Source organism: Mustela erminea, chromosome 20, assembly GCF_009829155.1.
Source record: "Mustela erminea isolate mMusErm1 chromosome 20, mMusErm1.Pri, whole genome shotgun sequence".
Classification (NCBI taxonomy): domain Eukaryota; kingdom Metazoa; phylum Chordata; class Mammalia; order Carnivora; family Mustelidae; genus Mustela; species Mustela erminea.
The window spans coordinates 22,215,504-22,228,602 of NC_045633.1; the positions used below are offsets into that span (position 1 = coordinate 22,215,504).

The 13,099-nt window shown below is 50.2% G+C and overlaps 1 protein-coding gene across 7 annotated transcripts in view; it reads right to left on the minus strand.

Annotated features, from left to right (window-relative positions):
- Positions 1–13,099, minus strand: part of LOC116580620 (ATP-binding cassette sub-family A member 17-like) — a 68,757-nt gene that overhangs the window by 25,479 nt on the left and 30,179 nt on the right. For all 7 annotated transcript variants that reach the window (XM_032327074.1, XM_032327075.1, XM_032327073.1 and 4 more), the window contains 4 exons: positions 12,777–12,932; positions 12,338–12,548; positions 10,889–11,039; positions 6,132–6,230 (listed from right to left, as the gene is read on the minus strand). In XM_032327074.1, the coding sequence (XP_032182965.1) occupies positions 6,132–6,230; positions 10,889–11,039; positions 12,338–12,548; positions 12,777–12,932 (617 nt within the window). The remainder of the gene's footprint in view (positions 1–6,131; positions 6,231–10,888; positions 11,040–12,337; positions 12,549–12,776; positions 12,933–13,099) is intronic.

Below are 13,099 nucleotides of genomic sequence, written 5' to 3' on the forward strand. Positions count from 1 at the left end.
GATGAAGTCTGTGTGTTACCGTTTGTGACACTGTGGTTTGTGATAAGAAATAGATATTTGGTCTTCATTCTGGTCCTGGCACAGAGCTCCTCAAACACTTCCAACTTCCCAAGCAGCCACAGTGGTTAAGGTGTGTTTTGTCTTGCGAATGACGAGACTTTCAGAAAGCGACTGAGGATGGGGGCTGGTTGCCTGGGGAACCATCCACTTCATGGCAAGGTTGGAACTTTCAAGCCCACCTCCCAACCTCCTGGGAAGCGACAGGGGCTGGAGATCGAGTTTAAGCACCAGCGGCCAGCGATGTAATCCATCCACCGCGCACATGTCCAGAAGCCTCCACAAAAACCTGAGTGGGCAGGACTCAGAGGCTTTCCAGTTGGGGAGCACATGGAGGTATGGGGACTGTTGCGTTCTCAGAGAACGTGGACACTTCGGACCCTTTCCCTGTGTCCGTGTTCATCTGGATCCAGAGGCATCTCCTTCATAATGACCTGCTAACTGTGAGAGTGTTTCTCGAGCTCCGTGAGCCGTTCTAGCAAATGAATCGAAAAGGGGCTGTGGGGACGTCCGGTGTGTAGCTAGTTGGGTCAGAAGCACAGGTGACCACCTGACTGGGACTGGGGTCCAGAGTTGGGGCTGGGGGGCAGTCTTGCCGGCCTGACCCCTCACCTGGGGATTGGACGCCATTCTTCCAGGTAGGAAGTGTCAGGACAGAGTTCATTGCTTGGTGGTGTGGAAAAAAAAAAAAAAACCAAGACACACCAGAATGGATATCACAATTGTACCCCTGTTTTTATCATGACTTATTTATAAGCATGAGCCATTTAATTTTTAATAATTGCTCTGTTTCACTGGCTCGCACAATTCTCGATAATTTAATAACTGGCTCTCGTGAGCCAATGTGAGCCAACCCCAGCAAACCTCTGGAAGGCTGAGAGAGCTAGCGAGCAGGGCCCCGACACTTTGGTGACCTAGCCTACGAGTCACCCAGCCAGTTCTGCAAACTTGCTGCTTTTATGGGTCAGCCGTGCTTACGGTTAGGGGGCCCGGAGGCCCTCCCTGCCTTTTGCTGGGCTCTGCTTCTCCCGTTGATGGTTCCTCCATGACTTTTCCAGGCGTTGTGCTTGTCCGTTCTTTAGCGTTTCTACACGCAGGAAGTATTAGTGACAATCCCTGGGATTTGCGGGGCCTCTTGTCAGGACGTCATCTGCAGTGGGTGTGTGGGGAGAGGGGACACCACAGGGCACTTCGCCACAGTGTTTCCTTTGATATTTCACGGCGTAAGGTTGTATTTTTACATTTTTCCTCTTCATGTGGTTTCTGCTAGTAGAATTTTTTTTTTCCTATTTACAAAAATAAGAGTGTTGCTTATTAAGACTGAATTTCAGGAGGGAGGGAGGGGAGTTTCCTACGGTGGGATCTCTGTGAGCACCATATCGCGCTTTCCTCGGACACCAGAGTGCGAGCTTCTCGGAGGCTTCTGCCCTGCAGTAGATGGGATCCAGCTCGTCCCTCAAATCTCTACATCCTGGTGTCTGCTCTCTGTCCTCCTCCCCCAGTTTTATTGAGATATAAGCGACATATGCACTTGTGTAAGTTTCCGGGGTACATATATACTGTGGACTGGTCCGACGCCTCATGTAGTTACAATAGCTTTTTCTTGTGGTGAGAGCTTTTACGATCTGCCCTCTTAAAACCTGTCAGATATACAATAGAGGACCGTTAACTGCAGTTGCCACACCATACGTGACATGCCCAGAACTTACTTGCCGTGGAACTGCAGGTCTGTGCCCTGTGACCCTCTTTGCCTGATCCGCCCCTAAATCCCCCCTCAACCCCTGCCTCTGGCGACCACACAACTGTTCTCGGCTTCCAGGAGGTTGTCTGTCTGTGTGATTTTGAGATTCCTCATGTAAATGAGACCATACAGGACTTGTTTTTCTCTGTCTGACTTATTTCATGGTTCATGATGCCCTCAGGGTCCATCTGTGTCAGTGCAAACAATAGGATTTTTCCTTCTTTTTGATGGTGAATAGTGTTCTGTTGTGGGCACTGGGGGTGTGCACACAATATAGAAATGTTTTACTTTGATACCATCCTACTTGTTTATTTTTGTTTCTGTCGCTTGTGCTAATCTCCTCCCCTAGATGGTGACCTGCACCTAGTGCCTCACTTTTTTTTTTTTAAGTTGTAGCTTTTTTTCTTTTTTGAAGATTTTATTTATTTATTTGGGGGCGCCTGGGTCACTCAGTGGGTTAAGCCTCTGCCTTCGGCTCAGGTCATGATCTCAGGGTCCTGGGATCGAGCCCTGCATCGGGCTCTCTGCTCAGCAGGGGGTCTGCTTCCTCCTCTCTCTGCCTGTCTCTCTGCCTACTTGTGATCGCTCTGTCAAATAAATAAATAAAATATATATTTTTAAAGATTTTACTTATTTATTTGACAGAGAGAAGCATGAAGAGCGGAGGGGAGAGAGAGAGGGTTGAGCAGACTCCCTGCTGAGCGTGGAGTGTGACGTGGGGTCGATCTCATGATGCCAAGATCATGACTTCAAGCTGAAACCTAGAGTCGGATGGTTTAGTGACTGAGCCATCCAGGTGCCCCTAGATAATTTTTTTTTTTTAAAGACTCCGAAGATTTGTACACAACAATGAACCCACTGGACCTTTGGTTGTACACAAGACACCGCGCCCAGCCACCGAAGAATGCAGGTTGTAAGCTGAGCCACAGACAGGAGCATTTTGAAGGACGGAGGCTATCCGGAGTGTATGCTAGGACCAGAGTGAAATGCGGTCAGAAATCAAGTGGATTAACAAGACAAACAGGCAAAGACCAAACAAGAAAACAGTTTTTAAAAAATATCTCCCTGAATTTGGAAATTAAGAAACACAGTTCTAAGCAAGCCACCTGTCAGAGCAGAAAGCACATGGAAAAATAAGCAGATTTCTAACCAAATGGTAAAGAAAATACTACATAGCCAAAAAGCTGAGATGCAGGCAAGTGCAGCTCAGAGGGAAATTTGTATGGCGATGTATTCCCCTCCTCAGGAGAGGCCATCCCTCCTCTCAACTTGTAGTAGGCCAGTTGTGGTCAAGCCTCTACTGTGAGATAAGCAAGTGGAGATGTAAAGACTGGAAAATAAGAAGCAGCACTGTCTTTACACTTGATAGTTACACACAAAATACTAAGGAAATCAACCCCAAACTGTTTGAATAAGGGAGTTAAATAATATCTCCAGATGTAGATAATGCAAAAATGATTTCTGGATCTGCAACAAGTGATTGGAAACGAAATTCAGAAATCCATTTCCAAACTTTCAAAAATTTCAATATATGTAGGAGTCAGTTTCACAAAACATACGCAGAACTTCTGGAAACTGCAAAACAGGGCTGGTAAAAATTAGTGATGACCTCCCAAATCAACGAAGCTGTGTGTAATAGCTGTGGATTGGGAGGGTGAGTGTTTGAGGTAGCTGCCTGTGTGCCCCATATTAATCTGTAAATTCAATTTAGTACCAGTCATATCATATACCCAGCAGGCTAAAAAAAAAAAAAAAGACTCAGATAAAAAAAAAATGGACTTTACAGTCTAGAAACTTACGTTATAGAAAAACCAAGCAGAAAGCACCGAGTTCCCTTTTATTTATTCTACGCCTGCTCCCCACCCCCTCCCCGTTTTCCCTATTGTGAACAGCTTGCGTTCACCTGCTGTTACCAGCTGTAACCAAGGAACCAGTTTTCCAACAAGGTCTTTTTTTTCCCCCCCAAAATAGAAACTAACGAGTTTATATTTAAATTTACACGTTAACACAAACAACCTATAATGGTCTAAACAATCTTCAAAAAATAGATCTGGAGAAACCATCTGCTCCCTGACTTCAAGACGTCCCACAAAGCTGCAGCGATCACAGTGGCGTGGGACTGGCTGGTGTGGGACAGCAGCGAGTTCCATGGGACAGGGTAGGGGATATAGAGATTGACATACACGTCGACCGATTTTCAGTGAAGGCATCCAAACAATTTGGTGTGGAAGGACGTCTCTTCCCCAAATTGTCCCTCAAGCCTGGATACCCATGTTCAGGAAAATGAACCTCAGCCTTTTGTCACACTGCACACAAAAGTTAGTACCAGGTGGGCCACAGAGCTAATGCAGAAGCTGAAATGGTCCCGTTCCCAGAAGAACACGTAGCAGAATGACTCTGTGACACATGGGTGGGCTCTGAGAACAGGAAGAGAGAAGCCTCAGGCAGGGCAGAAAACGGGCCTGACGAAGGACTCGTATGGAGCCTTAGGGTGGATATTTGTGCCCCTTTTGGTACGTCTGTTATACTTCGAAAAAAATGTAATTGTTTAAAAGAATTCAGAGGAAGCATTGAACCGAGGATCAGACACAGCTGGAGGGAGAAGAGGCAACCTGGATGACACGTCGGGGGATATTATCCAGCATGCGGCTCCGGTAGGCGGAGGGCTGGAAAAGGTGAAAAAGAAGAGAAAACTAATAGAGCACCGAGAATGAGAAGATCTAACCCCTGTCCCACTGTGAGAGAATGGAAAACAGCAGATACACTGGGCGCCGTGGAACTCAGGAAAGGCATTGCACTGGGGCCGGAAGTCCATCAGACATCCAGGACAGTAATTAAAAAGAAAAATGAACCAAGACAGACCATGGGGAATGTGCATGACTTCTGAAGTGAAGAGTGGCCAGATTTCTTTCAAAGGAGCACGGGGTAAACCTACGGCTCACTTTCAGCAGCAAGAGTGGAGACTCGGAAATAGTCTGGGAATAACTTTCTTTCTTTCTTTCTTTCTTTCTTTTTTTGCAAGATTTATTTGAGAAAGAGAGTGAAAGAGAGCATGAGTGGGCGAGTACGGCTAGAGAAAGGCAGAGGGAGAAGCAGACTCCCCACCAAGCAGGCAGCCTGGTATGGGTCTCGATCCCAGGACCCCGAGATCACACCCCAAGCTCAAGGCAGATGCTCAAACAATTGAGCCACCCAGGTGCCCTGGCAAATAACTTTCAATCTGGTGACAATATCCTTTAAAAATTAGAGAACTAAAATCATTTCCAGACCCCTGCCCCCAAAATACCCAAAAAACGAAAACCCCCAAAGACCCCCAACACCAAAAAACATTAGTGTTTTTGGCTCCTGCATAAAAACGCTAATGGGTGCCATGCAGAATGTCCTGTGGGCAGGAGGACAGTTATCGGCGATGGAAGAGGAATGAACCCGGAGGAGGTGTATATTCACATGGGTTTAAGTGGCCACTGCTGTTCTCAAACACGAATATTACAGTTCTGTGGAGTTGAAAAAAGGATTAAAATATACAGTCTATACAAGCTGGTGACGGCAGGATGCGTGCCTGTCCCATGGTCTCAGCGTTTTCCAGGAGCAGAGCAAAGATATGACTTCACTTGGCACCTTGACAAATTACAGAGATGTGTTTCAGTATCTACGCCGACCGCTAACGTAGTATAGTAAGAACGCAGAATTTCCCACTAGCGTGGGGGAAGAAACTATAGACTAAGGAAAAAGAACCCCCCAAAAGGGAGAGAAAAAGCCACGTAGACTGGTGGAAAATATAAAAGAAAAAATATATTTTAATGTATCATTAGTAGCATTTGTAAACTGCCGGCGTGTTGCACATAACAGATACATATTCCCGCATCTGATGTCGCTCTCTGGCCTTGTTTTGCCTTTGGGGTGAATCATCGGGATCCGCCCATCCCGGCCCTCCTCGAAGGACACTGCATCCCTGCTTCCTGACACTCACTACCACCACTACCTTCACTCTGTGCTACCACCAGCCCAGCGGGGGTGGGGGTGGTGGGGGTGGTGGGGGGGGGTGGATGTGGGGGTGGTAATAAGCCTTCCTCATTGACTAAAGAGCCTCCTAGGTGATACAATTTCTGTTTGGTTTGTTTTTCCCTCCTGGAAGGTGATACAATGTATCTAGCACGTCCCTGCTGAGCAGTATCCCTATTCCTGGAAGTCCCCATGGGAGGCTGGCGGGCCACCCTGCAAGGGCAAGGGTGTGCCCCGGAGAAGCCAAGCGCGGGACGTGGGTTAGACGCAGGACCCTCAGGACCCCTCCCACTGTGAAAGCCGTGGGGTCTGCGGCTGCAAACTTGCTTACCGCATGAAGACCTCCTCCATAGTGGTGACCGCCACTTGGAAGTTGGCGACCCCCAGCTCCTCCTGCCTCGCTTCCAGCTGGGTGAAGAGAGATGCAAACCTGCGAGGGAAGGGCGGTTCCATTCCTCACAGGTGGGAAGGGGCCTCCTCCCTGTCACCCGCCCCCGCCCTCACTTCCCACGGGACAAACCGTAGGGGCTGGGGAGTCAAGACTCTCTTTGTTCAGAGCTCAGCCTTGTCACCCCCCAGCTCCAGGACTCTGAACATGAGCAGCAAGGGCGACAGCATTTACCCCAGAGCGTGTCTGGGATGACCACTCTCACACCCAGCTCGTAAATAATTCATCTGTGTTCTGCTACTTTTGGAGTGCTTACTAAGTGCCGGGGGCATTCCAAGCCCTGTTCCACCTCACCAGCTCAGTCAATTGTCTCAACAGTTCTTCAGCTCTGCGCAGACAGCTGGGAGAGGTTAAGCAACTTCCCCAAGATCACACAGCCGGGAGGCAAACTCAGAGGCCCGCTCAAAAGACTGTGAGTGCCCTTTCCCCGCCCTGCTGTTCCACTAAATGAGGAAAGGAGCTAATGCTTAACCCTGTTAATCCAGAGCCCTTCCTTATGCATGCCTTCCATAGTTTGGAGCTGAAGGAATCGGGACTTTTTGTGCGATATTAAGAAATCCACAACCTCCCACGTTGCAGGTTTCTGCTCCTTCAAGCCAGTGTCCAGGCCAACAACGTGCCTTTAAGAAACCTGTGGGCATGCGGGATGCCCAGAGAGGCCGCACTATGCACCACCATGGACGGCGCGGAGGGTGAGAGCATGAGCTGCGCACTGTTGGGGGCTGCCTTTTGAGGCCAGTGTCTGCCCCTTATGGGTTGTGTGACTCTGGGCTAGTTCTTTCATCTCGCCCACTCTCCTCATCGGGGTGACAGACACGACCTCGTGCCCCAAGGGAGCTAAATGCAAGGACCGCAGCAAAGCAGCCCACCTGTGCTGTGAGTTCAGCAGTCAGACCCTCACAGGGTGCGCTGCCTTGCCCTTCAGTCTCCCGGGACTGAAATCATGCCCGTCAATGAGGCTGTCTTGCAGCAAGGTTTACCTATCGGGAAATGCCTTGTTCTCACCCCAGCCAAGAGGCAGACCTTTCCCTCACCCTGCAGAGGGCTCTCCCACCCCCTTCAAGTGATTCCTCTCCAGTCCACACACAACCAGTATCCAGACTCCTACTGTCAGAGGTGCCTTGTACCTCTGTATCTCATTTCATCTGGGTGACATGTTTCTGAGGTTCAACCACACCAGTGCACGCCTTAATAGTTTCTTCTCATTCATCATGGAGGGCTGTTCAACAAAAGTAGTATACTACAGTTTGATCATTGGTTCCCCTGTTGGTTGACTTTAGACAGAAGGGATAGGGTTTGGGTCAGAGGGGCTTGGGCAGGCTCTGGGCGGCTTCTCCAGGAGCCCTGAGTCACCATGAAGCTGCCATGCCCTGGAGGACTTGGAGATGCTCTGATCAGGGGTTCTGGCTGGGTTCAGCCTTCCAGAAATCCTGCCGAGACCCCAGACCTAGGGGCCAAGCCATCCTGGAATTCCAGTTAAGTTCATTCAATGGCTCTTATATTGCTAAAAACTTTGTGTTTATGTCCACATTCTAGATGTTGGTATTGGTATCAGAGTGTGCTGCTCCCTTCTGTATTTTCTGAAAGATTGGGGAGATTTATTTGCCTAGCAACTGATGGGACCTGCAATTCTCTTTTTGGTAACATTTATCATCGCAAATTCGATTTAATCAGTAGATGTGTGGTTCTTAGATTTTCCTCTTTTACTTTGTGTCCGGTTGAGTAGGTTGTGTTTTTCAAGGAATCAGCCCATTCTACAGTGTCCAGTGTATTTGTGGTATTTTCTCATGAAGTTGTCCTAAGTCTGTGCTTGGGCTGAGAAATGGTCCACTCATTCCTGATGCTGGTTCTTATATTTCTACTTTTCTTTAATGGCTTTGGCAGGAGCTCATCACTGTTACTAATATTTGTAATAAACAACATCTGGCTAGTTTAGTCTTCTCAATTTTTTTTTTTGTTGTTGTTTCTTATTCCATCATTTGCTCTCTTTGAATTTATTATTTCTTTTCTTCTCTGTACTCTTCACTTCTCTCTGCTTTTTCTCCCTCCCTCAGCTGGAAGCACAGGTCATTGGTTTTAAGGCTTTCTTCTTTCCTAACATAGTGTTTCAAAGCTGTATGTTTCCCTCTGGGCACCGCAGTAGCAGCATATGAACATTTCAAGTCTGTTGTGTTTTCATTGCTGTCCAACTAAAAAAAAAAAACTCTTTGTAATTCCTTTTTGACCCATAAGCTATTCAGAAGTGTGGTGTTGAACTTCTGTGTGGATTTTCTAGGTATCTTTTCATAATCGAGTGGTAATTTAACTCTTCTGCTATGTGATGAGGAGCCTGGCTCATGGCTGAGACTGTACAGGTGAGGCAGGGATTAGCGTGGGAAGGACCCGGAATCTGCCTCATCACCAACACAGCATACTCACTGGCAGGCTCCGTCTAAGGTGCCTGGCACTGGAAGTTAGATTCAGAGACATTAGGTAAGAGAAAGAAATAAAAGGCTTCCAGATTGGAGAGGAAGAAGTAAAATGATCTGTTTGCAGAAGACATGATCTTATATGCAGAAAACTCTATAAAGATGCCACAAAGAAGCTGTGAGAACCAATAAGTAAATTCAGCAAAGGAGCAGGATGTAAAGTCAACACACAGGAATCAGCTGCATTTCTAAGTACAATGAACAAATCTGAAAAGGAAACTACAGGAACAACCCCACTTACCATCGCATCCAACAATAAAATACTTAGGGATTAACTTAATCAAGGAAGTGAAAGACTTGTAGAATGAAAGTTGTCAAACACCACTGAAGGAAAGTAAAGAAGAGGGAAATCCATGGAGACACATCCCGTGTTCATGGACTGGAAGACGTAATGCTGTTCAAACACCAGTGTCAGCCTGAGCATTCCACAGTCAGTACAGGTCCTACCAAGAGAGCAATGATTTTTTTTTTTTTTTTTTGCAGAAATAGAAAAACCCATCCTAACATTCATATGGCATCTCAAGAGACCCTTAATAACCTCCCCCCCACCAAAAAAGTGTTGCAAAAGAACAAAATGAGAGAATCACACAAAAAAATCACACAAAAACTTCACAACATGGGATCTGGCAATGATTTCTTTGGACGTGACACCAAGGGCACAGTAACAAAAGAAAAAATATATATGTTGGACTTCATTAAATTTAAAAATTCTGCGCATCAGGAAACACTGTCCTTGGAGCAAAAAGGCAACCCATTGAATGGGATAAAATATTTGCAAATCCTGTATCTGATAAAGGACTAATACCCGTAATATAGAGAGAAGTCCTACAACTTCAGAACAATAGAAAACAGCTTGGATCAGAAATGGGCAAAGGACGTGAGGGGCACCCGGCCGGCTCAGCCAGAGACGTGTGCAACTCTTGATCTCAGGGTCCTGAGTTTGAGCCCCACCTTGGGGGCAGAGATGACTAAATTTAAAAAAGTATTTAAAAAAAAATGCATAATAGGCATTGCTCCAAAGAAGACCTGTGAATAGCCAGTACACTCACGAGAAGACGCTTGACATCACCATCGTTAGGGAGATGTGAAGCGAAACGACAGTGAGTCACCGCCTCATACTCCTTAGGTCGGTTACTGCTAATAGAACAGAACAGAACACAGCAGGTACTGGGGAGCCGTGGAGAAACTGGAATTCTTGTGTGCTGTGGGAGGGAATGCAAAATGGCCCAGCACCCCTTCTTCTACGTAAATATACCCCAAAGAATCCGAAGCAGAGTCTGAAAAGATACTTGTACACCATGTTCATAATGGCATTATTCACGGTAGCTCAAGCGTGGCAGCAGCCCAAGTGTGCACGGATGAACGGATAAACACAGCGCGCGTGAGATGTGAGATGGCACATTATGCAGCCTTAAAAAGGAAGGAAATTGTGCACTGAACCTTGAGGACCTTATGCTCAGCAGTCTAAGCCAGTCACAAAAGGACAAATGCTTCCCTATGTAACAGGAGCTGAGAGCAGCCCGAATCATGGAGACAGAAAGTGCGGCTGTGGGTGCCAGGGGCTGGGGTGCTCTCAGAAGTAAGGGACCCAGTAGAGAGACAAACTGACGGTGTAGGTGAGCAGGGCGAGTCAGGCACATGGGCTTTTGAGAATTGAGCATGGAAAGACCTGGAGCCAGGGCGGAAGGGTGAGCCTCTGGGAGGAAGAGGCTGTGTCCTTGGCTGTAAAGATGGGAGGAGAAAGAAACTTGTGACGGGAGTGAAGGGGACTTCCCTTCGGTGGCTCTCATCTTCCCAGAGCTCAGGTTCCTGCCTGAGAACAAGCTGAGGGAGAGGAGCCCGTGGGGAGTGCCAGGGACCACACTGAAGCCCGAAATAAAGAAAATCGGGCCGAACATTCATCTCAGCTCCGCCACCCAATAAAGGGCTTCTGACTTTAACCTGAAGGCCACTGGGAGCCATTGAGGGCTTTGAAGGAGGGAGGGGATATGACCAGAGCCCCGTGTTTTCGAGTGTGATCTGGCTGGAGTGTGCTGTCTTCCCAGCAGATGCCCAAGGCCTGGGGAGTCCAGACCCCAGCAGAATAGAGAGTCCTCGCTGGGGAGACAGGCAGAGAGGTGGCTCTGAACTCTGTCCCCGCAAACAGCTCCTCCTGTCCTCTGGGGTCCGCACCTGTGTGTGTCCTTTTTAGGAAGAATGAAGGTTAATTCTTCTCCCTTGCTGGACTGCAAAACCGCATTTGGGATATGGTGATAAATCAGACAACAGATCTCCTCTGTGTTGCAGTGAGGTTTCTTCACCAAAGTCATGTAATATCCGCCGCCTGAAACAAAATTTCAGAGACCCTGAAACGTCCTTACTCCTTATCCGTGGCTCAGAATGCACAGCTTCGCAGGAAAGTGGAGCAGGGCCAGTGGGGGGGGGGGGGGGGGAGGGCGGCGCTGTGGGGCTGGATGGAAACCCCAGGGAAGTCGCTCTCGAGGGCTCTCACGGGCTCTCATTAAAGGGGCGTGAGGCAGACAATAAGAGAAATGGGGAAAATCTATATTATCAGTGACATAGGCTGAGGAGAAAGATAATCATTGGAGGGGACTTGGGGGGGTCGAGGAGTGTGATTCTAAACAGGGTCATGAGGCCTAAGCGTGGCCAGCGCTGGCTGGGGAGGGAGCCGGAGGGCAGGAGCACAGCAGGGCCTGGAAGAGCACTGGAAATGCCACTGCGTGATGGGACCAGGCCAAGCAAGGCCCTGCGGGCCAATCCTAGGACTTTGACTTTCTCTCGGTGGGAGGGAAGATCACTGCAGAGCCAAGCAGAAGGGTAACACAGTCATTCGGACAACCGAGCAGAGACAGGGGGTGAGTTAGCCAGCGAGTGCAGTAATCCAGGAGGGGACGGACGACAGGCCAGGGCACTAGCCAGGCGTGGAGGTGGGAGAAGGGAAGGCCCCCCCGGGGCCTGCACACCAATGGGATCTGGGCTCTGAGAGATGGAGAGGTCAGGGAGCCTCCAAGGTTTTGGCCAAGCTCCCACGAGAAAGGAGCTGTCTGTGCTGGGGGCAGTGGGTGTGGTCGTTGAGAGCAGGGGCCCCTGGTCTGCTCAGGGTGTGGACAAGCCCCATAGAGCTGGTCGGCGTCCACGCCACTGTGGAGTAGGCTCCAGATGCAGGCCTGCGGAGTTCAGGAAGGCATCCGGGCTGCAGACACAAGTTCCAGCACAGGAGACCGGACGAGGTCAGGGCGTGGGCACAGGCACGTCCACGCCACAAGCAGCAGAGACCAGGAGGGCGTGGGGTCCAGGAGAACAAGGGGGCTACCGTGGAAACCACCCACACCCACCCAGGCGCTCTGCACACACTGCTCACTCCTTGAGGAACCCGGTTTTTGAGGTCCGTTTTCTAGATTGGACGGGGTAGGCTAAGGTCGTCCTGGCCACGTGGATGGAGGCTACGAACCGGCAGAGTGAAGCTCAGACCTCGATCTCCTGACTCAGGGTCTCAGACTGTCTGCACCTCACTCCCCGCTGCTATCTTGGGGGCCCTCCAGGGAAGCAAACTGTCCCGGGGCCGGGGCCAGGGCCCGTGGGGACGGGAGGCCGACCGGCCCGCCCGCCCGCGCCGCTCACCGTACTTCCACTTGAGAAACATCGAGGACCCGCAGCACTGCAGCTCCCCCTTGGCCATGATGGCCACACGGTCCCCCAGCAGGTCAGCCTCGTCCATGAAGTGCGTGGTCAGCAGCACGGTGCGGTCGCTCTTGTGCTGCTGCAGGAGGTCCCAGATGGCCCTCCTGGAGAGGGCGTCCATGCCCGAGGTGGGCTCGTCCAGCATCAGCACCTGCGGGCAGAGTGGTGGCTGCTGGGGGTGGGGGCAGAGCGTGGTCGCGGGCCGGGGCTGGCTGTGCTGGAGGCCCTGTGAGGCTCCGGTTTGGGAAGATGTAGCCGTCCCCACGCTGGCCGGGCCGCTCTGCCGGCGTCCGGGGGCTGTAGCCAGCCCAAGCCACGTGGGGGCTGGAGCCCCAGGCCCCAAGTGGCCGTCCCCGTGCACGGCCTCCCGCCCGCCTACCTTGGAGCCCGCTATGAGGGCGATCCCAATGGAGAGCTTGCGCCTCATGCCCCTGCTCAGGAACCGGCTCAGGGTGTCCTGCTTGTCCTCCAGGCCGAGCATGTGCAGCATCCGCTGGACTTCCTCGGGGCACTTCCGATGGGACAAGCCCTTCAGCTGCGAGAGTGGGGACGGAGAGGTCCGGCAGGGGCTCCTAGGGCGGGGTGGCCTGTCCAGTCCGTGAGGAGCCTGGCCTCCGTGTCGTCCCCTTCCCACCTCCCCAGTAGACGCCCACCAGTCCAGCCAGCACTTTGTTAGCATATACGTAAACTCGGCACAAGAGG